The 27,651-nt window shown below is 53.3% G+C and overlaps 9 protein-coding genes across 9 annotated transcripts; 5 read left to right on the top strand and 4 right to left on the bottom strand.

The window, feature by feature from the left end:
• Positions 1 to 934: 934 nt before the first annotated feature.
• J4E83_001851 (uncharacterized protein) lies at positions 935 to 2,565 on the top strand (the record flags this gene model as incomplete). Its single annotated transcript, XM_049328804.1, has 3 exons — positions 935 to 1,172; positions 1,226 to 1,565; positions 1,959 to 2,565. 3 exons carry the CDS (start codon positions 935 to 937, stop codon positions 2,563 to 2,565), a joined length of 1,185 nt encoding a protein of 394 aa, XP_049191776.1.
• An 873-nt stretch (positions 2,566 to 3,438) lies between these two features.
• J4E83_001850 (uncharacterized protein) lies at positions 3,439 to 5,615 on the top strand (the record flags this gene model as incomplete). The annotated part of the gene is made up of 3 exons (XM_049328803.1): positions 3,439 to 3,755; positions 3,807 to 4,672; positions 4,723 to 5,615. 3 exons carry the CDS (start codon positions 3,439 to 3,441, stop codon positions 5,613 to 5,615), a joined length of 2,076 nt encoding a protein of 691 aa, XP_049191775.1.
• A 702-nt stretch (positions 5,616 to 6,317) lies between these two features.
• Positions 6,318 to 6,528, bottom strand: J4E83_001849 (uncharacterized protein; the record flags this gene model as incomplete). The annotated part of the gene is made up of 2 exons (XM_049328802.1): positions 6,318 to 6,394; positions 6,453 to 6,528. 2 exons carry the CDS (start codon positions 6,526 to 6,528, stop codon positions 6,318 to 6,320), a joined length of 153 nt encoding a protein of 50 aa, XP_049191774.1.
• Positions 6,529 to 8,256: 1,728 nt separating this feature from the next.
• On the top strand, positions 8,257 to 10,394 carry J4E83_001848 (uncharacterized protein; the record flags this gene model as incomplete). Its single annotated transcript, XM_049328801.1, has 4 exons — positions 8,257 to 8,999; positions 9,097 to 9,188; positions 9,383 to 10,072; positions 10,327 to 10,394. 4 exons carry the CDS (start codon positions 8,257 to 8,259, stop codon positions 10,392 to 10,394), a joined length of 1,593 nt encoding a protein of 530 aa, XP_049191773.1.
• A 2,366-nt stretch (positions 10,395 to 12,760) lies between these two features.
• J4E83_001847 (uncharacterized protein) lies at positions 12,761 to 15,445 on the top strand (the record flags this gene model as incomplete). Its single annotated transcript, XM_049328800.1, has 4 exons — positions 12,761 to 12,774; positions 12,860 to 13,000; positions 13,117 to 13,692; positions 13,741 to 15,445. The coding sequence occupies 4 exons, from the start codon at positions 12,761 to 12,763 to the stop codon at positions 15,443 to 15,445; spliced, it is 2,436 nt and encodes an 811-aa protein (XP_049191772.1).
• A 4,453-nt stretch (positions 15,446 to 19,898) lies between these two features.
• On the bottom strand, positions 19,899 to 21,019 carry J4E83_001846 (uncharacterized protein; the record flags this gene model as incomplete). Its single annotated transcript, XM_049328799.1, has 2 exons — positions 19,899 to 20,795; positions 20,846 to 21,019. The coding sequence occupies 2 exons, from the start codon at positions 21,017 to 21,019 to the stop codon at positions 19,899 to 19,901; spliced, it is 1,071 nt and encodes a 356-aa protein (XP_049191771.1).
• An 822-nt stretch (positions 21,020 to 21,841) lies between these two features.
• Positions 21,842 to 23,369, top strand: J4E83_001845 (uncharacterized protein; the record flags this gene model as incomplete). Its single annotated transcript, XM_049328798.1, has 2 exons — positions 21,842 to 23,294; positions 23,347 to 23,369. 2 exons carry the CDS (start codon positions 21,842 to 21,844, stop codon positions 23,367 to 23,369), a joined length of 1,476 nt encoding a protein of 491 aa, XP_049191770.1.
• Positions 23,370 to 23,934: 565 nt separating this feature from the next.
• J4E83_001844 (uncharacterized protein) lies at positions 23,935 to 25,095 on the bottom strand (the record flags this gene model as incomplete). The annotated part of the gene is made up of 3 exons (XM_049328797.1): positions 23,935 to 24,046; positions 24,099 to 24,700; positions 24,757 to 25,095. The coding sequence occupies 3 exons, from the start codon at positions 25,093 to 25,095 to the stop codon at positions 23,935 to 23,937; spliced, it is 1,053 nt and encodes a 350-aa protein (XP_049191769.1).
• A 758-nt stretch (positions 25,096 to 25,853) lies between these two features.
• On the bottom strand, positions 25,854 to 27,077 carry J4E83_001843 (uncharacterized protein; the record flags this gene model as incomplete). Its single annotated transcript, XM_049328796.1, has 4 exons — positions 25,854 to 26,513; positions 26,584 to 26,716; positions 26,781 to 26,830; positions 26,886 to 27,077. 4 exons carry the CDS (start codon positions 27,075 to 27,077, stop codon positions 25,854 to 25,856), a joined length of 1,035 nt encoding a protein of 344 aa, XP_049191768.1.
• Positions 27,078 to 27,651: the final 574 nt, after the last annotated feature.

Raw genomic sequence — 27,651 nt, 5'->3', positions numbered from 1 at the left:
TGGCCATGCACATCCCCGTTGACCTGGGACAATATACTACCAGTGGAACTCCATGTAGTGAAGTTCGATGGAACAGATGAACCTCTGACGGAAGAATTGGTGAAGACGGCTTTCGAGAATGACAGTGATCTTGCGCTCGATTACACTTATCAGTTGCGCATAGTTGCTGAACTTCTCTACCTTCGATTCGCCTACATTCCAACGAAACGGCGTCGGCATTCGCACATTTTTGATCGTCCAACCAGTACATACAAAGACGCAATGTACGCAGCACGCGGTACTATTGAAATGATCTCCGGCTATGGCGAGCGCAGTTTCGAGGATCATGAATGGCTATTGGATGTCACGAGTGATGTTGACGATGAGCTGCATTACTCGCTCTGCAATCACCTATTCGAGGGCATAGTCATATGCAAAGACTATGTTCTGGTTACACGTACTAGAGACGGAATGACGGAGCGCATAGGGGTCATGTCTGTCCGCAGCGTAGAATCAGGCGAAAGAACCGAGCTACACCCTCGCCTGTGCTTTCCCGGTAGTCGCCGAGATATCATTTTGGGATGATGAGCTTATCGAGAAGAATTCTCAGCTGAAAGTATTCCCAATCACATCTGTGTGTTCTTCTTTTTCATCAACGCCACTATCTAGTGTGACGCGTACTTTGGGTGTAGCTTGAAGCGCCACCCTTTTCCCAAGAAGACAATCTACATCTTCTTTAGGCACGCTGCATGCAGAGTGTGCAACATTAAAAGAAGAAGCACACTACCCAACCAGCATCTGTTCTTAGGGTTTCAAGGCCGCCAACTTACCCCACATGCCCCACATGTGGCTACTGAGACTAGTAAACTATAACGACATATAAGTAGTTATAGATGCCGAATAAGTTGCTCAAGAAACGCAGGTTCGGAACGAGGGTATCTGTAACACCACAATCATGGCGTCCTCCAGCGAGAACTATCCACGAGGACCATACGAGGTCGGCAAGCACATCGTTCCTCCTCCACGGCCAAGCTCGCCATCAACTGCCGAGTACCGCCTCAATCATCTCATGACCCGTATCAAAGACCCGGAGAAGAGTTTGAAGTTCTACTGTGACTGCCTGGGCATGCACGTTGTTTTCATCTTCAATGCTGGTCCATTTACCATTTACTACCTAGGACCACGAGATAGTGGTAGGTACACACATTTACTCCATAACTCCGACAGAATACTAAAATGTTTACAGGTATGTCCACCCTCGGTACCTCAAAGGGGTTACTAGAGCTGTACCACATCCCCGCAGACGCGTCTACGTCGTATACTTCTGGCAATGACTACTCTAATCCGGCGGGAATCGGCTTCGGTCACATTGGATTCACAGTACCAGATGTCCCTGAAGCACTGGAAAGGATCAAAAGCTTTGGCTACGAGGTCATCAAGCCGCTGGATGAGGCGAAAGAAGAGCAGATGGGTTTGCCTGCGGAGGCTGTAGAAGGGAAACACGGGACAGTACCAGACGGCTACAAGCACGTTTTCAAACAGCTCGTTTTCGTGAAGGATCCGGATGTAAGTGGACGCCAACCAGTGTAAAGAAATGTATGAGAGAAATGGTATGCTAACAGCTATTAGGGTTACTGGGTTGAGATCGTACCTCAGGTAGTCAAACCACTGAGTGGTTAGTGAGAGGATCCAAAAGTTTGTCAAGCTAGATCTCGCAAAGAAAACGCTATCCAACTCCAACTTTGATAACTGTTCTCGTCTTCCTCTTTCTCTCACGAAATAGCTCTCTACTTAGCTTAACGACCTTGCTGCCTTTCTACGAACACCATGTCAACGGAATCACAGAGAGCTTCAGACACATCTTCAGACACATCTTCACCCATAACTTCAGACACACCCGTCAAAGTACTAAGACTAGGTGTCGACGGGTCTAAGTCCTAACAGCCATTCGATTTATACCACTACTGACAGCATCCCAGATTCATTTCCTCGCCTCTCATCAAAGTTCTCGTTAGGCCTGAGTCTCAGCGTTCAGAACTGTTTGTTCACCAGTCCATCATAACGTCGCGATCCAAGTTCTTCGCCAACGCGCTTAGTGGCAGATGGAACAACTCTGACGCGAAGACTATCAATCTTTACGATCTAAACCCTGAGCTGAGATCAGAAGATGTTGAGCACTATTTGGAAGCCGTCTATACGAATCGCATCACGCTCAAGGATGACTCGAGCGTTCTTGAACGTATATGTCACGTATACGTGATAGCTGAATTGCTGCTCGATCTACACACTCGTAATCTGGCAACTCAGGCACTGTATGAGCAGATCTCCTTCCGTGAATCTTATGGGTACGTTGTTCACACAAACCCTGGCCCAGAGTGTATAAAGATTATCTACGAAGGTACAGTAGCTGGGGATCTAATGAGGGAGCTACTTGTTCATAGTTGGTGCGGTCTCGGACGCCATGGTTTACTTCAGTGCGATGATTTGCCCAAACGGTTCTTGAGTGAGCTAGCGACGGCTGCGTTGAAGGAGGAACACGGACCGTTGTTGTATCATTTGGACACATACCTCGAAGACAATTCATAAGCGCTTAGGGTGGTGATCGACCCCTCTCGGTCTTTGAGGTCCATGGAGGGACGGATGTCGTCATAGATGTTAGAAGGAATGTGAAAAAGCAACACCTCAACCAAAGTTCTCGACTGGCAGACAGTGTATGATCTTCACAATCATGCTGCAGGCGTGTTCAAGGCCCCGAGCAGAATGTCGGTATACCAACCATATCGACTTGAGATGAGACGATAAGCGTCAAACCAGCGGTACTGGGCGGAACGTGAAGAGACGCTAAGTCAGGTACCCGCCGCCGCTAGCTACCAGTGCGACTAAAAGGACCCTGCATCATCCCGCAACCTCTTAGATCAATACAGTTGAGTATGAGAACGATATCAATGCTCGAAAATAATATATTTTTCGTAGTTGCTACGGCCAGAACACGTACACGACTCGCGAGACATAGCGTCAGTATGCATGTGACACCCAGGATCCGGTTTTCCGTAAGCGAAAACGATCATTGCAAGGGTGCCAACCGGAGTTTCAGATCTGGGGAGTCGAGGTCGCTCCCTGGAGCATGTCTCCCTAACGGCCTCGCCCTACATGCTGTACGTTTCGTGAGATCCTTACGATCGCTCGTTAACCTCTGTAGTCCAAACACTGACTGGCGTTAGTGGACCGTCCCCGCGAGCGTTAGTCGCGCGTGCGATGCGAGTGAGTCGTCTTGGGGGAAAGGGGGTGGTAGTGGTTACGGCGCAATATGACGTCCCCCAAGACAAAATTCCAGGCTTGTAAAAGCCAATCCTCAGCCGCCAGACTGCATTGGGCCACGGCCGTTTCCAAGTCATAAAGACATGTTTATCGGGAATTGCCCTGGGGTTTGCGTTCCCCATCCTCAATTCCGTGGCCGCTATGGATTTACAGAGGTTGAAGACGCGTATCGCGCGCGCCAGAGGTGCCGGCGCGACATCTTCAGGCTCCGGCACGGGCGAGCTGCCTCCACAACAGTCTCAGGCACCCCACGATAACTCCAGCACGCATGCTGTTAAGGAAGGAATTCAGAGCGCCGAACCTGGGACGAATGCGCAGGACTTTGGAGCAGCCGCGGACCAACCAACACAACAACCTGTCATCGAGCCGCCTACCTCGTTAGAGTCATCCATCGATGCTGGCCAACATGTCCCCAAGCCCACCAGGGCAACCGATCCCTCGTCGCATGTCACGTACAGGTATGCTCTAAGCACGCAAATGAGGAGAGTGCGATGCTGACCTTTGTCAAGTACTCTTGCCGCGCAACGAGCAAGAAGCAGCTCCGCGCCGACCAAACCCCAGCAATACCCACGACGACCGCAAGTCGGCCGTCAAGCCAGTATCGGCATACGGCGTATGCCCTCATCCAACGCCCTAAGACAATCCGCACAGCAACCACAGGGTTCTATAATAAGAGCGAGCACGCCCTTGCCTGCGCTGGACGAGGAGGCAGAGCTGGGACAATTTTCCTCCGCCAACGGGAGCCAGAGTACCCTCAACAATCCAGAGCCGGACAGAAGTCGACTACGGAAGGTCAAGAGCGCGATACAGACTAGAATACCCTTCTGGGGCACGAAGGAAGAGGAGAAGTCGCCGACGACAAGCGCTCATGCTCCTGCAGCGGAAGACGACATGTCGTCCAACTACACCTCAGGCATGGTCGATGTGCTTGACACCATCGACCCTGAGGTCGCGACGCTTACATCCTTGACGAACATGCAGAACTCGCTATTCATTCCGAACCTACCATGGCTGAACCGCCGGCCCACTTACAACCTAAAGCGACGGAAGAGCGAGACCGACAGTCTGGAAGCGATCGAGCGCATACTGGAACCCGCTCGTGCTGCTCAGGCGGAGGCGGAGGCAGAAGCTCAGGCGGCCCAGGCGGCTCCCAGATTCCAGCGCTCGGCGACTGAGACCACGACGGCCACCATGATGACGATAGATTCGCAGCTTACTGAGTCGCGCTTCGCTGTTCTTCCTGAGGATACTGACTTGTCTGGGTGGAGCGTCGAAGACAAGAAAGAGGTGAACGATCACGTACGGCACATGCTCCACTCAAGACGCTCCAAGATGAAGCGCTCTCTCAAAGGATTCGGCATGTATGTCAGGAGACGTAAGTATCTGTACCGCTATATATCATCAACTGTTACTGACAGTCCACAGCACTTGGCTTCCTAGTCACCCTCTACGCCTTCCTCATCACCGCATTCGGCTTGGCCTGGGTGCTCTTCCTCATCGGCTGGGCTAATGTCGGTGGACAGCAGATCTACGTCGTCCACGTCATCGACAGTGTCCTTGTTGCTCTCTTCGCTGTTGTAGGAGACGGCCTAGCTCCCTTCCGCTGTGTCGACACATACCACATGATCTACATTGCTCACTACCACCATTTCACATGGTCTCGTCGTAAGAAGGACATGCTTCCCGACCTCACCGATCATAATGACCTCCCTGCCGAACACGCTCCCGTATCTGGACCACGCGCTATAGACCCAGCCGACCCCGAGAAGCAGTGGGAATTCACCGTGTTGACGCCAAAGCAGCAAGAGAAGCTCGAATACCACCAAGCCAAATTCTGCAAATCGCACTCCTTTTACAAGCCCCACGAGACGGAGACCCATTACGCCTTCCCTCTCCGCTTCCTTGTCGCTATCGTCGTACTTCTAGACTGCCACTCGCTACTCCAGATCTCCCTCGGCGCGTGCACATGGGGTATCTACTACAAAGTTCGTCCCTTTGCTATCACGACTGTCATCCTGTGTTGCTCCATCGCCTGCAATGCTACAGCCGGCTTATTAATTTGGTTGGGCGACAAGAGGACGAGGAAGAAGGACGTCGTAGAACGCATGAACAGGCAAGAATTGACTGGAGAAGCCATCAAAGAAGTGGAAAAGAAGAAGCAGAAGGAAAAGGAAAAGGAAAGCGAGGCCGAGTCTAGTGGTGCAGACGAAGGCAGGGAAAGGGAAAGAAGGAGAATCAGTCTGGATGCTTTCAGACCGGGCAAGAATGCGGAGAAGGAAAAGGAGAAGAAGCAGCAGAGCGAGAGTGCATACCCTTGAAAGGGAGTAATGGTGTTGCATAGTGCCTGACGAGCATGTTGCTGGCATTTTCATCCTGCATTTTTTTTTCTTGGAAGCGTTCAAGCGTTTATATACCTATGTAGCGATGTGGTTATGTTGGACTTACCTAATTACGCATTTTTTTCTTCTTCGCAGTCTGTACTTTTGGAGTGAGGGGTAATGTTCGAGTTCCTTTGCTGTTGTGGCGTTTACTGTCAACGCTGCTCAGGCAGAAACGTCGCCTGCATCTAGTATCGTATCTGCACTCCAAATGTGAGCGCGAGTGCGGATCTAAAAGGTTTAGTTCTGCAGTCTAGATGAATCCCCACTGGTAAGCATTTTTCCCAGTTAGGTCAATGCAAGGCTTTCGAGGAACTAATGGTTCTAGATCAGTTCTATGAGTATCATTGCCACATGGTGGATAGAAAATCCGTAATACCAAAAGGAACAAGGGCGAGCACCGTAGACTATAATGAGTGAAAAACAAAACATGGAACGTGGAGAGTGATTCAAGCCCATCACACCGTAATGCTTTGTCAATTGTCTTGTATTACTTGAACGCAACCAGAACGGACGCTTCTATATCGTGTCGGCACCGCCGTTCTGCGATGACCATTGTGTCCTCCAATTCCTTCTCCCCCAGTCACAACTCGTGGTAATCTTGCTCCTCCGTCTTCTACATCCTCTCATGGGTATAACTCTCTAGCAGCCCTCGATCTGCTCAACACCAGCGGTGGTGCCCTTGACACACATGCCATGGTTCTGACGGACGGCAACTGCTATTTCTTGTTAGTCATCGCTTTTAAACATCGGTCTGTGTATGGGAAGAGAACATACCCTCGTTGGCGACAGGTGCAGCCATGGCGAAAGCGGCCATGGAGACGATGGCAGCGATGACAGCGGAGAACTTCATTTTGAAATAGTGTTTAGGTGATTATTGAACTCGGAGAGTAGACGTAGAAGAAGTGTAGAAGGTAGTTGTAAACGTGGTAAAGTCGCCCGGCGACAAAGAGTGAATGTATAGAAAGGTTGGAAAACAAGAAGATTGACTTGAAGAAGTTGACTTGATGGTGAGCTTGAAGTAAGGAAAGCGTCTACTAGCCTGAGGATACTTGCAACTTATAGCCTGCCAGCCACGGCGCATCTGACATACAGGCACACCGCCGTCGTCGTCATCAGGCGCCGTTGTCAATCACAAAGTCATCCTGGTACCTTACTTTGTGCCTCGCGCTGAGAAGGCTGAAACCGGAGTCTAGACTTTCCTGCCTGTTTCTTGGTACTGTATTAGCGAAAGGAGTACGATCTGCTCCATAGCAACGGCGGGGAGTGGAGCGGTCTGGTTCTGCGGGAAGGGCACGGCCGGGGATGAGGTGTGTTGAAGTGTGTCAAAAATGTCGGAGAGATGTCGATGCTTTCCCAAAGAACGGGAGACGCGCGGCTTCTGTACCCAGATCCTTATGGGGTATGACGATGATGCAATGGAATATGTAGTGTCGGCTTGGTTTCGATTATGTAGAATTGCCTTCCGTGCTAGTCCACGTGAGCAGACTTCGGTATCGTCCAAGAAAGCATTCAACCTGCTCTCACATTCATCCTTCTCCTTTGGTGAGTAGACTCGTTAAGACACTGTAGTTCCGTATAAGCACCGTGATGCAGAGCGGTTGGAGTGAGATGAAACGGTACTCAAACTCAGCCGAAACTCGGAAGAGCACTTCCCTTGGCAACGATCTCAGAGATCACAATGCGATGCGAGCAGTCGCCCAGTACCATCTGTTGACCTGCGCTCTTTCCAAAACGTCGATACGCGTAAGCCTGGGGCAGAACTTGTCGTTGGTGCAATGATGGTCGTTCGCCCGTGACTGTCGCGACCTCGGGATTACTGAACGGGTCAGCTGGCGCTAGCCGTTTGTGGACACTTCGCTTCGCCGCGGACTTCAGACATATCTTGAGGATTGCCCTCTGACAATAACATGGCGCTTCTGCGACTTTTAACTATTAGCTTCACGTAGTTCGAGAGACGAGGCTCCATTGTTGGTACGTAAGACCGCTCATTTTGACTATCCGCGCTTCGTGGACGGCATATTTGATCCCTGGTATTCTTCGCAGTTTCCTCGTCTCGTCTCTGGATTCTATCAAGTTCCGAGTGTTACAATATCGATATTGTACAGCTGTACACAGTTTTTTACTACAGTGGAAGCTTTTGCTGGTCAAGTACAAGACATGCTCCTTCCGTCCCCAGAAAACGCGACTTCCCAGCGCTATCGTGATTCGATTCTACCTAGGTATCTAGCATCATCGATGCGTAACTGCCTCTGATGAAAGTTTCGGTGTCTTAATGGAAAGGTTCAGACGCTGCAAGTGACAAGAGGGTGAGGAAAGAGCGAAGAGCTCACATCTTCGAGGTAGTGAAAGCGGGCGAGGTCACGCTTGCCTTCTGTCAAGACGGCACTGGAGCCCAGCGAGAAGCCGTCCATAGCCGTCATAAGTGGTGAGAGCGCGTCATGCTGAAATTCGGAAGCGGAGGTGAAGGTGAGAGCTGATTGTAGACGATCGCGCCTTCCCAGTCAACAACTCCTACCCTTCTGTTCGACAGTCGCCCCGCACAATCTCACCTAACTGGCAATCACGACCCACAGAAACTATGGATATTTTCGTATCTCAGCTCCCGGGGCTCTCTGTCGCTACGCATCTATCGAGAGAGCTAGCGAAGGACGACGACGAGAATATGCCCGACAACAAAAGCTGGCGCTTGGGACACAGCAAGCAGCCAAAGAAGCCTCCGAGAACATCTACCCCGCTCAAGATTGACGTCGACACTCCTGTAGGCACCGATGATTCGAGCGATCGTCGGCTTCAACTTACCTGGCGGAAGACACGGCAGAGCAGCAGACCACAGACTCCTGTAGGCGGTGCGCACACCACGCCTGTCGCCGAAGACGCAGATGACGCACCAAGCGAACGTTCAGATACCCCAGCCCTACGTCGAGACTCGAAGCCCAAGCTCGCTCGCTACACGTCGCTCTTCGCCAACTTCAAAGAGACAGCCAAGGAGCCCGAGTTCGCGTTTTCTGCGCCATGGGGTGAAGATGCACCAGCGCCCTTCCAGACCTACATAGATCCGCTCGACGTCGTAACATCTGTCCGATCGCATATGATAACAGCTTCCTGGCCGATACCTATGGAGCATAACAGCGGCCTCTTCCGTGTGTTTGAGGACTATCGCAAGGTACGAGAGCAGAAGGAGTGTCTCAGTACAATGCTGGAGGAGACACTCAAAGATTGGAGAAAGGCCGAGGAGCACTGGACACGCTCAAGAGATCGTTACGGTGCGGAGATACGGCGCTTAGAGCTACTCATAGCTCGTGGGGCCAGTGGCATGACTGGGTGAGTACCTAGGTAGTGTTCAATCTTTTGCTCTTCTTTTACTAACAGAAAGAAGACTCATACAGGCTCGTCAAGACAGTATTGTGCGTCGTCATAGGAAGACCATCTCGCACGACAGCTTCCCGCCGAAATACGACTTCTTCTCACACGCGCAACTTGACCAGGAGATCAAGTTAATGAGCCAGAGAGGTGAGTCTTTAGGTGTACTGTGTACTTCTCGTTGCCGCATACATAAGTCTCTCGTGTGACCACTCTACCGCCGATAGTACCGCGAAGATATTCTCGGTATACTATCGTGGTGGCGGCGAAATACGTTTGCTTACTGTCCTCTCCCGAACCAAACCATCTCACACACCTTGCGTACGTTAGCTGACCTTGTGCAGCGCTTCTGAACCGGCCGTCGTCCCCCTCTGGAAAGATGGCCGTCCTGTCAACGCAGTTCACGAACGACATGGAAGAGTTGCCTGTAGGCAATCCACCGCAGACTAGCAAGAATCTTACATTGTCGCGCAAAGTCCAGAGCGAGCTCAATCTCGTTGCCATTCAGAAGACGAGGCCCTCTCGATCTTTCACTAGTTCGGTCGCTTCTGGCTTCTCGGGAGGATCTGGCGACCCTTTGCCTGACGAGATGACGATTCTGGAGCACACCGGCATGGAGCCAGCCACCGAATGCGAAGCTCTTGTCGCTCTTCGGGCACTAGGCACAATTGTCGCAAGACGTCGAGGTCTAGAGGTGAACAGTTTCAATCATGGTCTCATGATGTTGTTCTCGCAGACCAGATCGGCAGAGAAGTTGACGGCACATGTCGAAGAGAATGATACGCAGACCCCACGTCAAAAAACCAGCTCTGACAATGGAACATACGAGTATTTCGACCAAAGCCTTGCACCGCGGAACACCCTCCGAAAATTCCAGTCGCAGCCCCAACTCAACACAAACCAAAAGCATCGCCGACAGTTCTCTTTCGAGCCTGGGGCTGACCAGCTTGAAGCACTCACGGAGGAATTGAAAGCGCTTGATGGAGAAGCCAATGAGAGTGGTTCTGATGATTCAGACACCCCCCTTCTCATGCGTACTGGGCGCCCGGCGCTTGATACGCGATCAATCAGATCGACTTCATCGTCCCAAACTCTGGGTGCGGACTTGGGCAAGCATTCAAAGATTCCCAGCCCTGTCCAATCCTTGGGTCGTAGCCGTCGAGCAGATTCCGCTTCGAGCATCCAGTCGGTCTATGCCAGGCCTCAGGACAGTCGCCGTGGGTCCAGCTCAAGTGTTATTACGGCATTCCGCGAAAATTCGATCGGAAGCATGCGACCGGAGCTTCAGGGCAGGAACAGTTCTATCAACAGCCTGCGTATGCCAGACTCTCCGTCGGCATTGAGGAACCAACATAGTGGAACAGGACTGCGTAACACGATCACGGCTATTGCAGTAGCGAGGGCTGCAAGTGATGCAAGTCAATCATCGTCACCGGTCAGCTCAAGGTAGTCCGAGGCTTTCGCTTCCGCGAGTGAACAATTCACAAGGTTCGGTAAGGCCGGGCGATGATGTTCTGAAGAAAACGTCATCGGTTTGATGAATGGAGGTCTGATATACTCGTGATCGAGATCTTAGAGTTATGTTGGGCAAATCGGGCAGCGATTGGTGTTTCATGCCGGTTACTCAGCGCGTCGGTTTGAGTTTGATTCGACTGTCAGACATGGTGCGGTACCACGCATTCTAATCGCCAACGTCAGAAAGGATAATTGATTCACTATGAATTGTCCCGACCGGAGCGTTCACACCGTTACAACAGATGGTGGGGTTATGCTAAATCCCGTATGCTTGAAAGAGAATAATTCGACAGTTATTATCAAGTGCGTCCGTCACAGCTTTGTGATGATGGAGTTTGTGTCAGTCTAAGATTGCAGTGCTTTTCACGTAATAACCAAAATTAGTCGCGTCAATTAGCGAGATGACAGCCTATGGCTAAACTGGCAGCTCACATCAGACGACGCAACTGCTGCTGCTCCCGCAAAGCGCTGTCACAATGACAAGGCGGCGTCGAGAGATGAACCTATCCGGACGCGGTTGTACGGAGGTGACCTCACTCTAGAATGTTTATGGCCAATGCATCGCTCAGGAGGTACGGCTATTGACACCACGCCAGAGCACTGCGCTACTCGGCTGGACTCTGAACATGTTCGAATCTAATCGCAACATCTAGTCATGAACAAGGCCTTTCCAGCTCCTTCCATTCTGCAAGCCTACGCGTCGTTCGCTATCTACTCTGTTCTGAGGCGTGATCAGCAAGGTGTGGCGTTGAGTGTGGCGAGTGCGAAGATGTGCCACAGTCGGGCGATCATTGCCGAGTTGACTGAAAGGTTTCTGCCACCTGATAATGCGCGAGGCGTGTTATTCGTCGAGAGTTCCCGTTGTCGATCACCGTCTGTAACTGTTGCCACACTTATTTTTACACAAGGATCGCTGCGTCAGTGGAATCCTCCGTTGGACCTACCGGACGAGGCTTCCCCAGCAGTGCGATTGGCCGTGGAGGACTAGCATTCCATGCAACAGCCAGCAGTGCGGTTGGTGTAACTGCATAAGGCAGTGACGTTCGCTCTTGTGGCTGCAATGCGTTTACGGCTCCAGATGCAAAGCCCAAGCGCCTGGCGATGACGAAAGCCGTTGATGGTTCAGTCGGTGGATAGAAACGCGTTCGGGATAACGCCCGCTAAGCACTCCTTAATCTCGGCCTGTCAGGTAGTGAAATAACGTTAAGAATTAAGTCTTCCGAGTAAGCGCAAGCGACACAGGGCCAACGGGCGTCAGTGGGATTGGCCTGGGCGATAGACTTTGACGAATTGGCGGGGTGGCATCCTCGTCTCTGATCCGGCGCTCGAACGCAGGGGAAGGCGGCCGGCAGTAGACTGGAATGGTAGGGCGAGCAGCGGCAGAGACGTCTGCCGCGTGGAATACAGGAGCGCGACCAGGGCTTTGCAGTCTCGGGACACAAGTGGAAACGGGAGCTGGCCGGCATATGTCATTTCGCATTGAGGCGCCAACGCACACCGTAGGCGCCGCAACAGTCTCTGGTGACAAAGGGGGCATAGTGTGCGAGCAGCGTCTGTCGCGACGAGCAAATTGCGGGCAGGGCACGGAATACTCATCAAGCCACTGGAGCCGCGCACGAGCGCCTCGCACTGGTGTAGCAACTGGAGTGGATTCGAGAAACATCGGGCTGGGTCCGCGCGATCCAGCATCCATGGGCGGATGTGCGCTTGGAGTGCGGGATGGCGACAGATGCAGCGACTATCAGCTCCCCATGCGGCCGTGAGGGCTTCTGGCCGGCTCGCGTCTGCCGTAGGGTTGTGGCTGTGCAGGCCGGGCGGTGGGTGATCAGTCTGGCAGCACGTCGCGCACAGAGTAGGGCGGCGGACCAAAGCCGCCTAGGGCCATGCAAAACCGTAGCGTTAGAGCAGCAGGGACCGTGTGCCTAGACCCGACGCTCCACCCATGCCCACGCGCGGCCCTCTTGCAATTCCGTCAGGCCCTGTGGATGCTCTGAGAGCTAGCTGCTAGCTAAAAGACGTCTGACCACCGGCCCTGGACATGTGTGGCTTGACCCCAAAGGCTCGTCTTTCTCGTGGCAGCTGTTCTCCGTATCTCATAACCCAGGGCCGCCGCACGCCTTGCTGCTCAGTCTCCGACCATTTCCCACCGACCCGCCAGATGCAATCGCAAGTGCTCATCACCTAACTCCGCGAGTGCGTCCGATGCCATGTTTCGAAATAGGTACGTCGTCCCGCCCGCGCCCAAGCCCGCATGTGATTTGCGCGCGTCGCGTTGCATGTCATCAAGTACATACTGACTTGCGCAGACTCAACAGCCAGAAACCCGACGGAAAGCTCCTCGAGGACTTCAAGGCCACGTTCCCCCATCTGCAGCAGCGTTCGCACTCGATTGCTGGGCCGCCCGGCCACACGCTCGCAGATGCGCTTGATGTCGCGCACCCCTCCCGGTACGTCTTTCCGAGATCCCCCCATCCCATGTCACTCGGCACCATCACCAACGTCAACAACGCCGACGCCCAATTTGCACCTGCACCCAACATTTTGCTAACTCCATGTTTTCCAGCCACCTCGACCATGAGGACATCAAGGACCAGGACCCCACTCCGCGCGGGAACAATGAGCCGTGGAGGTTCACTCCGTCACTGCTCGACCCCAACAGCTTCGCATTCACCTCTTTCGCAAACCAACCGCCGGGCTACTACACCCCGACGCCCGGCGGCACCAACACGCTCTACCACAGCCAGGCCGGCGACCTCCACACGCCCGGCTTCAGTTTTGGCCTAGGAACTCCCCTCTCGCTTCCCACTTCGGAAGGTGCGCTGCACGCTGGCCAGGTCGCACCTGCCAACCATCTCCATGGCTTCAATCCCCACGCTCTGGGGTCGCATCACTTCCAGAATGTCAATCCCTTTGGCATGCAGCCGCAGCATTCCCAATCATTTGCTCCGCACCAGTTCACGCACCAGCCTTCTGCATTCGACCAGGGCAACATGACGCAAACCCACCAGGACTCGTCCATGGACAACATGGTTCCCGAAGTCGAGATGCAAGAGCAGTCGCCTCTGATCGGATACGCACCCCATTCCTACGACGGCATGGCGGCTGCAGTCGCACCAGCACCCCCTCCACCCAATCAAAAGTCGGTCACCCCATCTGCATCACGCCATCATCATACTGACTCTTCCAGTTTCCGCTACCATGTTACTCTGAATGCTCCAACGGCCATGATCAAGCAATCAGACGAAGTCCCTGTGACCTACCTGAACAAGGGACAGGCCTATTCCATCTCCCTGGTCGACACGGCGCCTACGCAAGCACCGTCTCCATCGACCAAGTACAGGACTTTCATCCGCATTTCGTTCGAAGACGAACAGCAGCGCCAGCGACCAGCATCCTGCTGGCAACTGTGGAAGGAGGGCCGCGGAACCAACGAGGCCCACCAGCGTGGTGGGCGGCTTCAAGCAGTTGAGTTTGTGGACCCCAGCCAAGTCAGCGGCGGTGAGATCCAAGGACGACCCAGGGTTGAACTCGAGTCTTCCTCGTTCGATGGCTTCGTGGTCACCTGGACACCAACCCACAACTCCTCACCCGAGTGCTCCTTGGCCGTGCGTTTCAACTTTCTCTCCACCGATTTCAGCCATTCCAAGGGCGTCAAAGGCATTCCCGTCCGGCTATGCGCGAAGACCGAAATGGTCACAGAAGCCACTGGATCGTCGCCCCAAAAGCCAGATGGTGAGCTCTGCTACTGCAAAGTCAAGCTCTTCCGCGACCACGGTGCCGAGAGGAAGCTCTCCAACGATGTTGCCCACGTCAAGAAGACCATCGACAAGCTCAAGCAGCAGATCGCACAGGTTGAGTCTGGCATGAAGGACTTTGGCAAGCGGAAACGCAGTGGATCAATCTCTAAGGGCAGTATGAGCCAACGGCCCGGGAAGGTACCGAAACACAAGAGGACCTGGTCCATGTCTTCGACGAGCGACAACCAAGGAGGCCGCGCACCCGCCGAAGAAGACCTTCACATCAAGCTCGCCTCGCTCCAAGACATGTTCAGCTCTACCAGGCCTGTCAGTGTCTTGTACCTCAAGGGCGAGGACCAGGACGATCCAGATCTCCACCCAGTGATCCTCGGCGCTACTCCTCAAGAACTCTCCAAGCTCGACACCAATGTAGACGCGCCTATGTGGGAGGCTCCCGAGTCGCAGACAGCAGCATCGTCTGTTGTGTCGCCAACCCCCAGCTCTCAGTCTCTCCATTCCGAGAAGCGCCGGACTACCTCCTTCCAGCGCCCGGCGCCCTACCAGCCACCATCGCGTATGTCCTCCAATGAATGGCGCAGCATGCCACAGACGGCCACAGGTGATCTCAAAGGGATGCATGGCGTCCAAGGCGGCGCAGACGTTCCAACCAAGGTTCAACGGCCATATTCTGATGACCACGCACTGTCTGGTTGGATTGAAGCCCTTGGGGTTGATCAAACCTACCAACCGCCTCCAGAGCCGATGCTGAAGCCCGTCGCCTGCTTCTTCGTTCAACCGCGGCTCGCTGGTCGGCAACCCGACGACAACTACTTCCGCGCAGTCTACCTGATGGAGCGTACTGTAAAGGAGCTTGTGGCAAGCATCGCAATGAAGATCAAGATCGAGCCAACGAAGGTTACACGGACTATCCGCATTAACCAGAAGGGTCTGCAAATTTTGATGGACGACGATGCCGTCAACAGAATACCCGAGCAACAGGATATGACTGCCGAGTTCCACGAGATTGGTACGCCGCCGGTGCATGCCATGAAGCGCGAATGGGACGCGGGTCCTACCGACATTCAAGTTGATGGCGACATCAGCGTCACGGAAAATGTTCATTCGACCGGTTACGAACTTCGCCTTCTCTTCTAGGCTTTTATGCCTATTGCTCGCCTGCGAGACGCCGTTCCTTCAACATTGATACCCTGTTTCGGTACTTCACCGATTGTCACGACCCTTTACTATTCGTACCCTGGAGCTTTGCATTGGTCTCCATGGGCTGTCGATGCTTCTGCACTGGCATCACTTGATTCGATTTTACCGCCTGGCGTTCAACGCCTTTCGATACCACGCGTCCATTGGGAGCGTTTGCTGCATTTCCTTTGTTGATACCTTCTACTCTTCTTCTTTCCGGTGCGACGACGATACCCATTATACTACTACCATTTCACCTTTCAAGCGGCTAAGATTGCAAAGCAACGATCTATCATGAAGACATAGCGAGATACACGCGCGACACGAGGGAGTGTTCGGACTGTAATTTCTTTACTACATACATCGAGGATGGCAACTCTGTCCACTACAGTGCGCATGCCCAATATCCTCTGCGAGCCTAATCAAACCTTTTCGCTCTGAAGTTTTCGCTCGCGATCTTTCGACATCTCTTCCCTGTACAATTTTCGTCAGGTCCACGCTCTCACCCTGGCCGACCGAAGCAGGGCCGCTCGCCGCGGCCCATCTCCACTGACGTTGTGACATAGCGATGATCGTTACATTCCCCCCGTCCGCCTCCCAAGTTAGAAACCTTGTTCCGACCGTCACCATCACGGCAAATTTCTCCATGTCAGACCCATCGAGTGATATTTCAGTCTCTTGGCGTATAACAAGCATCCGACACGCTATTGTCTCCGGAGATTACGCACGCTGCTATCCAAACAGGGGCTCTGGAAAATGGGTGGCTTGCGCGAGTAACAACTGACACATTTACGAAAGGGCTATTGCGATGATTGCCATCGGTTTCGCTTTGCAAAACATAGAGTTCGACAATGTTGACACAGTGTTTGGTACACCTGTCAGCGATTGGGCGGGGGCCCCTGCCACGCGAGTAATTGAGGGGGCTGGCGGGAAGTGTGGGTATGGTAGCCGATACCGATAGCACAGGGACCCGACCCAAAGGATTGTGCGGCCGAGCCTTGATGTCATACTGCAGGAAAGGACTCGCGAATCACGACCATGGTACACCCAAAGAAAACGATAAGTCAGACCGAATGAACAGGGTCCAAAAGATGCGTTGGCATTTACAGAGGACGCGTCAAATGAGAACGGACCGAACGGATCTGCTCGTAGGTCTATTGCTGAGTAGCTGCCTCACTCAATCGCAATTATGAAACGCCAATCCATCGTACCGATTGCAGCTCCAACAAATAGTCTAGGGCATTTGCAGTATCCGAGCAAGCGCCATGCAGGTGTGGCGTGATGATACAAGGAAAAGATACATATTTGCGTATTTTCGGAAGCAACTGGGCTTGCCGTCCGGACGATTGCAAAGGAGAGTGTTCCGGTACTGCCGTTGCTTCTCCCGTAGCTGTACTCAAACGGGAGAAACAGCTTGCATTCGCTAGCACACGGAAAGCTAGCCGACGTGCTCCAACAAGTTCGCCACCGTTCGAAACGCTGCAGAGCCTATCGCGGACCCCGAAGACCCTCCCTTCCAAGCGCGTCACGGAGCGAAGGTGCAACATGAACCGGAACCGAATACATAAGCATCCGAGCGATCGACCACTTTACTACGTTGGAATGAGGCGTTCTAATCATAGCGGCTGTGTAAGCTATCTGAGAAAACCGTTATGTGACAGCCAATGAGCATGCTGGATCTACACGGAGATCGACACATTGTCTACTCAAGCGAGACGGGAAGTGGCGAGTGCTTGTGGCTGGACCCTTCTTCGCCACAGCTTCGGGAACGCTGGTATGTGCCACATGGTGGAACACGTCCGACCAGCTGACGCAGGTGTCATGCGCACATGGATGAACTGTGACTCACGGCCGACAGATGTATGGAGCATTTTTCTTTCCCCGTCTTATGAGGCATCAACAAGGTTAGTCAATGCCCCAGTGGTGCGTCTTGACGCAAGTGTACCGAGACGCAATCCGAAGGAGTTTGCACCGCCACAGATAGGTGTTACGTACCCCTCGCAACGACGTTGATCAATTCACATGCCAACATGCTTCATCTGCAGCAAGCGCAATTCCAATTCCAGGAGACTCGGCGACATATCAATCTTCTCTGCAATCTAGATTGTTGGTACCCCGCTTCTGCCGTAGGGTAAGCATATCAGCCGTAGTTTGCAGATCCTAGCGTATGCTGGCGACTGTACTTTTGCTTAATCTGACTCTGCAGCCCAATTGCCAGACGGAACGCCTCCGATGACACAGAAGCAATGGTGAGCTCGCACAGCCACTTTGCTGAAACAGCGATAAAATGCCGCTCTGGATGGGCCTATGAGAGTCGCTAGTATTTCGCACTCTGCGCATTACGGTAAGTCCCATCTGGGCATCAAGCAGACTAGGAGGATTGTCAATGCTGTTACGTGGAGGTTAGGTATTGCGATTTGTGCTAGATCGAGGGGTTGTGCGAAGCAGTCTAGCTTCACAACATGGGTACACTTATGCATTCCTGGAAGGTAGGATCGGGTCTCGTGAGCGCCAAAAACGAGATGGCGCATGTTTGGTACGCATCCACACGCTAGAGCATCGGGAGGACTACCGATCCCAGATCCAAATCCCGCGCAACAAGAACTACTAAGATGGTACCATGTCTTCACAAAAGTCGGCTTTACTATCGGACCGTCAACAATGCAAATCTGAAGGAGAAGCCCCGTATTGCGATCATATGTGAATCGATCATGCATAATGAAGTCACTGGATTTCGGATGAGATTCTGCGTGGGTGAAAAAAAAGCGGGATCAGCAATTTCCCTAGCCCCTGTTCGCTTCTCGTTCACAAAGGTGCGCACGAGTGGCTCGAGCATGGATGGCGCCCACCTGTCACCCAAATTACCGCGGAAAACATAGGCCGAAAAAACGTCTTCATGCCCGCTGTCACAGAGACGTTTGCACTTTGCTCCACGATGACTTCATACATGCGGTCAGAAAAAGCTCCTGATCACCCACAAGTGTTTCAGGATAGACAGGCCAGGCTTGCACTTGATGGAGATCTGGCCAGCACAATTCGGCGCCGTCTCCACAGCTCGCTTCCCACAGCCCGGTACCTGTAAAGCAGCAGTCAGCCAGCGCGAGATCTCCCACCCGCCGCTCTGCATTGGCAAGGCTACGCGCGCAATCGCGATCGCATCCTCCGGCTGAAATGGTAGCAGCAAAGCACCTAATATCCCTCGAATCAAAACAACGCGTTTGGGATCGTGGTTATCTCGTTTGCGACTCGCAACGAATCAAGGGCCTGGACAAAGCTGTCATGCGCATCAGCCACTGACGCAGGCCTGGAAGACTGCCGAGTGGGCGCATTGGAGAAAAGCGACAATGTAAGGTGTGAGACTGTTCCTACAGGAGCCACGTTGATGCATCTCTGCATTAGCCCCGTGTGCAGCTGTTCATGTTTCGATCCCACGGTGTGCGTTGCTGCAAGGTTATCCTCAAGGTAGTCACCTGCACGGTACTTGGTTTTGACAGCGCCAGGACGCGTGCTCCATCCGGCAGTCCCTTTCGGAACTTTGGCATACATACGGCGATTCTTCCATGCACCTGCTTTTTGCTTCTTCCAAGGTTCTATCTTTGATCTCCGAAGAGGACCATGGGGGGCTAGTTGTTGAATACGGGTGTTGTGCTTTTTCGGTGACCTTCAGCTGATGCGGCCTCACGGCCATGAATCTCGTACGGACATGCTCACCCATGTGCTGATACTGCTATGATCGCTTTGCTGTCAGATTCTCTCGGCGGAAGCGCCAGGACGGGGAGATCCCCATTGTCATATTGAGCCATATTATTGTACATGGTAACGTTGCCCTGGAATCCTTCGTTCAGGCGCACGTGCACGAACCCCCAGCCTTTCAATACCACTGCTCCGATAAGACCTTCTTTGTACTTTTCCGACGTCCAATATCCCACATTTACTCCCTTCGGAACAGTGTCTCCGAGTGTCGGGTCAAGATTCCATTTGGGACGCTGCACTGACGAAAGGAGATCGGACGCGTTTTGCGATAGCCGGGTTATCCTGACCCAAAACCTGGCTTGTGGATGATGTGTTGCGCGGGATGCATGTGTGGGCCGCAGGAGGCGTGCGTGCATGTGTGGAGCGGAGCTGTGCGGAACCAAGGTATTGACATATCCTAAAAGTAACGTATGATGTCGGCCTGTATACCGGACACAGGTGCACCGCCACAGGTGAGAGGGACTCTTTGCAGACATGGGCCGAAGGATTGAATAAACACGAGAGACCGACAAGGCTTTGGATAATGTATGGCTAAGGGGGCATGCGTCTCGTAACGAGGCAACACCTGACCGGTATGCGTAGAGGCCGGTTCATGCTCAGCATGTGCACCTTTCTCAGGACATCAGGTTGATGACTGCGGTAGCAGTTTGCAACGCCCTCAGTCATCCAGCTCTCGTCCAAAGTCAATTAACCTCAACCTCCTCGCATCTTTCGGATGGAACTGCGCAATCTTCGCCCTGATCAAGAAACGTGAAGCCGCAGAGTCTCGCTCCAGTTGAAAGTATGCCTTTCCACCTCCTGGTCCCATCAGAGTAGCAAATAGATTCTCAATCAACTGTCGCATCTCTGCATCCGCAGCTTCAGCCTCAGTAGGCGGCTCTTCCTCCTCCTCTTCAGCATCGAGAGAAGCCTTTTTGCCCCAAATCTCATCGATCCTGCGCTGTCGCGTCTTGTCTGAGACTGGTTTCTTCGATGACTTTGCGCGTCCTTTCTTCGTGAAACCGGCAGCAAGAGTGTCGTCTTCTATGTCGAGCATGTCGCCTACAACAGGGCCGCCGAGCTCTTCTGCTGCAAGCATGCTAGAGAGGTAGTCATTGATGAAGTTGTTCATAGCTTCTCCCAGACGCTGCATCTCCGCGTCGTAGTTCTCCTTCTTTGCGCGCTTTGCTGCGATGAGTTCTCGCGCAAGTTGAGCAGGAGTCTTCTGAGAGCGATCTTCATGCTGAGAGCGTAGCCGTCTGATGCGATTCTGCATTGCCTGAGTGAGAAGGTGGGCATCGTGTAAGTTGGCTTCTTCGCGACGAAGCGTGGCCTCTTTTGTGCCGAGTTGGCTCTGAGTGCTTGCAATGGCTTCCTTCGTTCCTTGGACATTCTGTTGAAGTGTGCGTGCTGCTAATAATGCAGGCAGAACTGATCCTTGGGCGGGGAGGTACGTTGCTGTTGGCTTCAACTGTTTGTACGCGTCTTTGACGGCTGCGAGCTGCTGAAGCTTCTGACGCGGATCTTCCGATGCATAGGCGGCCGTCTCTATATCAACATGTGACTGAGATCGCAACTTTTACTTTGTCAGTATCATCCTTTCTAGACGCGTCTTTATCGCGTTACCTTGTCAAGCGCTGCTTGTTGTTCTTTCACGCGTGCCTGTAGCTCTTTCACTGTCTGCTCCAGACGCGCCTCGGTGCTGGACGCGTCAAAGTCGACGACATCGTCCTGCAGGCCCCGAGCTCCTTCGACATACTCGCGTATCTTCCTGAGACTCTCACTCTGTAGTTGCGCCATTTCTCCGAACGGCTGGCTGTGAGTTCAAGTGCGGTCCACCGATGTCGCTAACGGGCCAGTGGTGCCTGGCGAGCGAGGAGGGCTTCACCCCTTTCAACTGTGTACTCACTAAGGCTCCCGCTGCACCGCAAGGAACTCAACAGTCTCTCAGTCGCCGTGCTACCGGTATTTACAGACAAAGTCGTAGTACCACACGTGACGCGCCAAGACTTAGCGCCGATCTCCCCGCGATAGCTCCATTTTGCATCGTTTGCGCCTCCTCCCTCGCGACAAACGACCTGCTGTTATCAACCATCGCCCACAGTTCCTTCTCCATCGCGGCCCACCCCTTCTTCTAACATTGCTTTCTCGTTTGAGAAGGAAAGCGCGCAACCTCGAGCTCTCCGCACCTGAGACGCCGGACCGTTGCCGAGAAGGTTTGACGAGCGAGCTTTCTTTACTTGGGCCAGTTTCTTCCTCTGTCGACCTCACCTCGTCCCAAGAAACACACACCCTTTCCGACTCTCCCGCTCCATCACAAGCACCATCATACCCGATTCCTCGCTTCCCGAGGCCTCTCTCCTCCGACCACTGCACCCTCTGCACGCTCCAAACTCCTTCAAGCTCCCGGCGACCTTACCTCCTCGCACCTTCACCGTACTGTCGCGACTCCCTCCAGCCCGCCCTCACAGCACGCTTTCTTTCACGGCCCCCGCTGTACATAAAGTCGCAAATAATCGAGATCAATTGAACAAATCTCACCTTCCCGTTTGAACGCTCCTCGACTGTGAAGAGCGTGCATACCCGTTCCCAATTCAAGATCCACAACTCATAACAGAAAACATGTCCGCGTCACCCACCATCGCGGCTTCCTCGGCCAAGCGACCGCTCGAGGAACCCTCATCGCCTGCCGGACCCAATGACCAACCCGATGCCAAGCGTCCTGCTCTCGACAAGATGGTCAAGGAGGATGCGCCCAACCCAGACAACATCGACATCGCGCAACCAGTCCAGGCCGACGACATCGCCACGGAAGGCATCACACAAGAGGACGTAAAGGTGGTACCCGAAGTGGCTGAAGCTGCTGTCGAGAACGGTGCCCAGCCCATCCATACCGACACTGTTGTCCCAGACGCACCCTCTATCCTTGAGACTCAGCCTATCCAATCCACATCAGGTGCTAATGGTCGGCCTGTAAATCACAACCAGCAGGTGGACGAGACCAACTGGCTGCATGTGCGCGCTTGCATTGGCACCAGCGAGGCCGCTACCATCATTGGCAAGGGCGGAGAGAATGTGACTCAGATTCGTCGCTTGTCCGGCGCCAAGTGCACCGTTAGCGACTACTCTCGGGGCGCTGTTGAACGCATCCTTACTGTAAGCGGCCAAGTTGATGCTGTGTCCAAGGCATTCGGCCTCATTGTGCGCACCCTCAACCAGGAGGACCTCGAGACACCTTCTACATCCACCTCCAAGGCCTACCCTATGCGTCTTCTGATTCCTCACATCCTTATCGGTTCCATCATCGGAAAGGCTGGCGTTCGCATCCGCGAGATCCAAGAGGCTTCTAACGCTAAGTTGAACGCATCTGACACTCTCCTCCCCAACTCTGGCGAACGTTCGTTGATCGTACTGGGTGTTGCTGACGCTGTGCACATTGCTGTGTACTATGTTGCTCAGACCTTGGTCGAGCAGCTGACCGAGCGATTCGGTGGACCGGCTGCATCCCAATATGCAACCCGTAGTGGTATGGCTGCCAACGTCGTCCCAGGCGGCATGTCTGTTCAACCATACGTTCCCCAGCCCGCCGGAGGTCAGTACTCTCACCCACAGAACTTCCGTCGCCAAGAACCACCCCAGCGAACTCCTGCTCACGGAGGCTATGGTGCTCCGCACATGCAGCATGGACAGCCTCCACAGCAGTCGCCGTACGGTCACCCCAACATGCCTTACGGCGCTGGCTCGCCTAGCCGTGGTCCCTATGGTGGTCCTGCAGCGCCCACTCCTTACGGCGGTCACCCTGCTGCAGCGCCTGTTGCGCATGGCGGCGCCGCTCCACACGCAGCTGTTGGTGGCATGCCTGGCCAACCTCTTACCCAGCAGATTTTCATTCCCAACGACATGGTCGGTGCCATCATTGGCAAGGGCGGTGCGAAGATCAATGAAATCCGCCAGCTCAGTGGCAGTGTCATCAAGATCAACGAGCCCACCGACAACAGCAACGAGCGTCTTGTTACCATCACGGGTACACAAGAATGCAACCAAATGGCACTATACATGCTGTACTCGCGACTCGGTTAGTAGTGCATTCCATCACATAACACTCACAATGCTGACTATCTATGCAGAATCGGAGAAGCACCGTATCTAGTCGTAGGGTGCTATCGATCCAAAATCGCGACGACATGGTTTGTTGGCGGTCTGAGTCAAAGAACACAACACTGTAAGTCGGTCTACTGTCTTTGTGGGATGCATGTTATATTGGAGCACGGCGTAGCGGTATATTTAGTTGTCTCATGGTTTATTGGGTGTGTACTTTACGTGCTTTCTCCCCGACTGCTCTCGGCGAGAAAGAGCATCGCTTTGAGGGAACATGGCGATTACAGGGTTGAGGTGGCATGTGTCACTCCACGGGTCTTTCGCTGCCGATCTATATGATAGTAACATACCTGGTAATCTATCAAAAGCTTTCTGACTTCATCACTTTGTATGTGTGTTGAGTTGAGCATCTTTTTCGGCGATGAGCACAGACTCCTAAGTGGTGAGCGAGATGCAGAACCGGGTGTCAGAGTTATTCTCGTCTTATTGACTGGACTAAACACATCCAGCCTCCTGCCGTTGTTGTTTTCCCAAGAATCCGTAGTCGTGTCCTACGAATGAATAGCATCAATGTTTCTCCCACTACAGCGTCTATTCCTCAATCGACTCGTTCAATTTCATGTGGTTTCGAACCAACTCCTACCGTCATCGGTCATTATCTGCGGCTTAAGAGGACGACCACCTTGGAGGTTGCTAATGTTTGTCTGCCATTCGGCTGTGCGCTCAGCCCTGTAGAAGTCAGTAAAATGTCCGCTTGCGTTGTCTACGGTCAAGAGCTTACCTGATGTATGCGGTGTCGTGTTGGGAACCAAGAGCGACCTTCGTCTTTGTGTTTCCTGAATGTGCATCGGCTACCGCAGAGTACTGATCAAGAAAGGCGAGGCTATCACGGCCGCCGACACGCAACTTGAGCCTCTTCTTCACCTTTGGAGGCGATTCTAGCGAGTCAAGATAGAGGGCTAACTCGTCGTCACTTTCTTCGGCTGCACGCTTCTTAGCATTCTTGCCCTCATCGTGACCCCTATTATCGTCATCGGGAAGGGGACGCTGGGCGATGAGATTGACCGACAGATCGAGGAGGAAGTCTTTCGGCAGGTTCTCCGTCGTCCAGTGTTCAATGCGCTCTTTACTTGCACGTTGGGAGAAGATGTCAACCATTAAACGACGCGCGGGACTCGACTCGGGTGTACCGTCGTAGATGGTACGTACTGCAGATGGCTCCGGGAGAGAGTGGCCGAATTGAGGGCTCTCGCATCGTTTCCGAATGGCTGCCAGGATAGATTTCTTAGTGGAGTCGTCCATGAGCATCTCGGCGAGGACGTAGAGCTCGCTCATGGGCTGGAATGACCACGGCTGGCCTTGGAAGGATAGCTTGGTGCCATTCTATGAACTCTTCGTTAGCCAAGATATGGATACGCTGATCGTGTGAGCATGCGTACATAGAGTGTGTCTAGATACCAAGCGAATATCCTAGGGTCTTCTTCTTTCAAAGTGACTTTGAGATTCTGTGCTGAATTCCATCCCCCTCTTAAAGCATTCCGGAAGAACTTGCTACAATAACAGATGCGGTACGAGTCCACGAAGAACTTTTTTTGATTTGGTTCTTGACCGACAACGACGCAGACAGTATCGTCATCCGAAAACTGTGAAAGAGCGTCATTATCCGACTCTGAGGACTTTTGGAGAAGAGCATCGTCAGGCTCAGGGCCGACGTCGCATTCGTCGGACGCGGAGTCGTAGCAGGTTCTTTCAGTAGCATACCTAGCGCGCAGACGCATTGTAGTGTTGAGATAGAAAAGTTTGACTTGGAGGTTAGGTTCTGAAATGAGCGGTTTGAGGTGCAGCGTTTGGGGAGTGTGGAACTGGGAGAAAGAAGAAAAAGGCACTTTGTACGGACGTTACCCCTCGCACAGTCGCTACACTAGACCCGATAGTATGGAAGTAAGGAAAAGGGAAGTTCTGGCTCCTTGTGGTTTTCACTGAGGCGCCCTGCATCGCCAGCGGGGCTAGGCACCTTTGACGACCTGAATGACTACCGCATTGAAATGTCTCCATCATATGGCAGTAAAGACAACCACTTAGTGCTTCCGACATCTCAGCGCCAGCGCTGTCCTTTTCTGTAGTATAGTCAGCGTAATTTCCGTCTACACGTTGTACACAATCGTGCTTTAGACTTATTCAGTAAACCATCATACACCTAGCCAAGCGCAATTCATATCCCAGTGACATGTCTAAGAGAGGCACATATTGCCTACAACCCCGGGCTCTCAAGTTGAAGATGACCAACATTCGTGACCAGATCTAGCTGCTTCGACATCAGTAGTCACACATGAGTCCTATGCAAAACAGTGTGCGCGTTGTAAGCTAGTTGCTCTTGAAACCTGTATGATGACATTTTACACTTGCTATGCCGCCGCGTGAACACCTACCACGCTTATCTATGCTGCAATCAGCGCACCCCCTTTCGAATATCACGCCCCTACGCCAAACCGTTGACATTCTAGACACCCCTTCCTGCCTCGAAGACACATTCCGCCTAGGTAGTGGCAGGTGCAGGTGCGGTAGCAGGGTCGGTGCCGACAGGCGCAGCTGGTGCGGTACCCGCAACGCCCTCAGTAGGTGCAGGAAGAGCCGTGTTGTCAATCGCATCGTCGCTCTTCTTGGCCCACTTGGGTTCCTTTGCCCACTGTGCATCCCACCATGGGCCTGCATCGCTCAATTGGCAGCCCTTCTCGCACTCGCATGATCCACCGAATGCCTTGGGCAGGTTCTCGGCTGGGACCTGCGCCAGCAACTCCTTCTGGTATCCGCTGCCGAGAACGTGGATCTTGGCGCTTGTGACGGGGTCGAGGAACTTCTTGACCACGCTGAAGACGCCCGAGAAACCCCAGGGGGCGTTGATGATGTACATCTTGCCCAGACGCTCGGGGTAGTAGTTTTGACTGATCTGCGAGACGGCGCCGAGGTAGCCGTACACGGAGGTAGCCTTGCCAATACCAACGCCCTTCAGGTCCATGATTGTGCAAGATGTCTCGAGGAGGTAGCCCGACTTGCGGGAGCAGGCAGGAAGACGGGGGTCGGCCATCTTTTCGTATTCGCAGACAAGGTTCTGGATCATGCGCTCCTGGGAGGTGATCTTTCCGAGGGCGGTGAGGTCGACGTTGCCGAGCTGCTCGATGTAGAGTGGGCGGCCATCCTAGTGTTGCGTCAGAGGTTTCGTTGGTCAGATCTGGGCTGTGCTCTCAGCCCAAGTAGAAGCCACGTACCTTGTCCGTCTTGTGGTAGTACTGGGGGTAGAACTTGAAGACCTCGGGTCGCTCCTTGTAGTCAAAGGTGCGGACGAGCTCCTCAACGCCGACGCCAGCATACTCGGCCCTCCACTTCTCGCAGTCAACGAACCTGGTGACTGTCAGCATACATTCCAACCATTCTTCTACAATCCCTCCGTGCTGCGTGTACGTACATCTGTTTCGCAAGCTCGACATTGAACTTTCGCGCGCGAAGGAACCGCAGCTGTAGATTGTTTAGCTTGAGGCCTTTGCACTCGCACAAGAAGCGGTGAGCATACCAGAGTCAGGGTGTCGAGGTTCTTGATGTGGCCGGACTGCTCCAGCTGGGTTCTCAGCTGGAAGACCTGGGCATCTTGCTCTGGAGTTGTGTGGCCTGGGTGTCCTGGTTGGGCGGTGGGAGCGACGGTGGGAAAGTCGTAGTGGTCGTACTTGGGGTCGAGCTTCAGCTCGCTCGTCGCAGCAGCAGCCATTGTGTCTAGAGTGTACGAGAAGAGAGGTGGCTCGAAATGTACAGGGAGGAGGAAGGTAATTGCGTGTTGCGCGGCCTGAACGAAGTTGTCGAGGAGCGCACGTCGATGTCAACTAAGTGGGTCCCTGCCGCGGCGGTCAAGCGAGACCCCTTCCCCTCATCCTCCTCGACGGCTCATTCCAGCGAATTGTGGCCGTTGACGCTGCCCCATGACGCATCTATGGTCCGAAAGCCATGTTCACGCAGCGTTCCTCACGCAACCACGTTACACCACAAGTGCATCGAGGACATGTTGAACGGTAAAACCGTAGTCAGACCTGCTGGAGTGCAGGCGACGGGGCCTTTTTGAAGGAGCTACCTAGTTGATACATTGCAGAAAAGATGAACGCAAGACGACCCAGAAAATAGATCAAACATCCCATGCCGACAAACACCAGCCACAGAAAGCCAAACGCTTCGCACGTTGAAAAAGAGAGTAGTGGTCCTTCCATCGTCAGGCTACCAAGGAAAACATGTTCCAGACACTAACAACAAACATGATGCGAGATTTCGTGCACTAACCGCTGGCATTGCTC

This window comes from Alternaria metachromatica (assembly GCF_023757995.1).
Source record: "Alternaria metachromatica strain BMP 0045 chromosome Unknown scaffold_3, whole genome shotgun sequence".
NCBI classification, from domain to species: domain Eukaryota; kingdom Fungi; phylum Ascomycota; class Dothideomycetes; order Pleosporales; family Pleosporaceae; genus Alternaria; species Alternaria metachromatica.
This window is presented reverse-complemented; position numbering and strand designations above follow the sequence as displayed.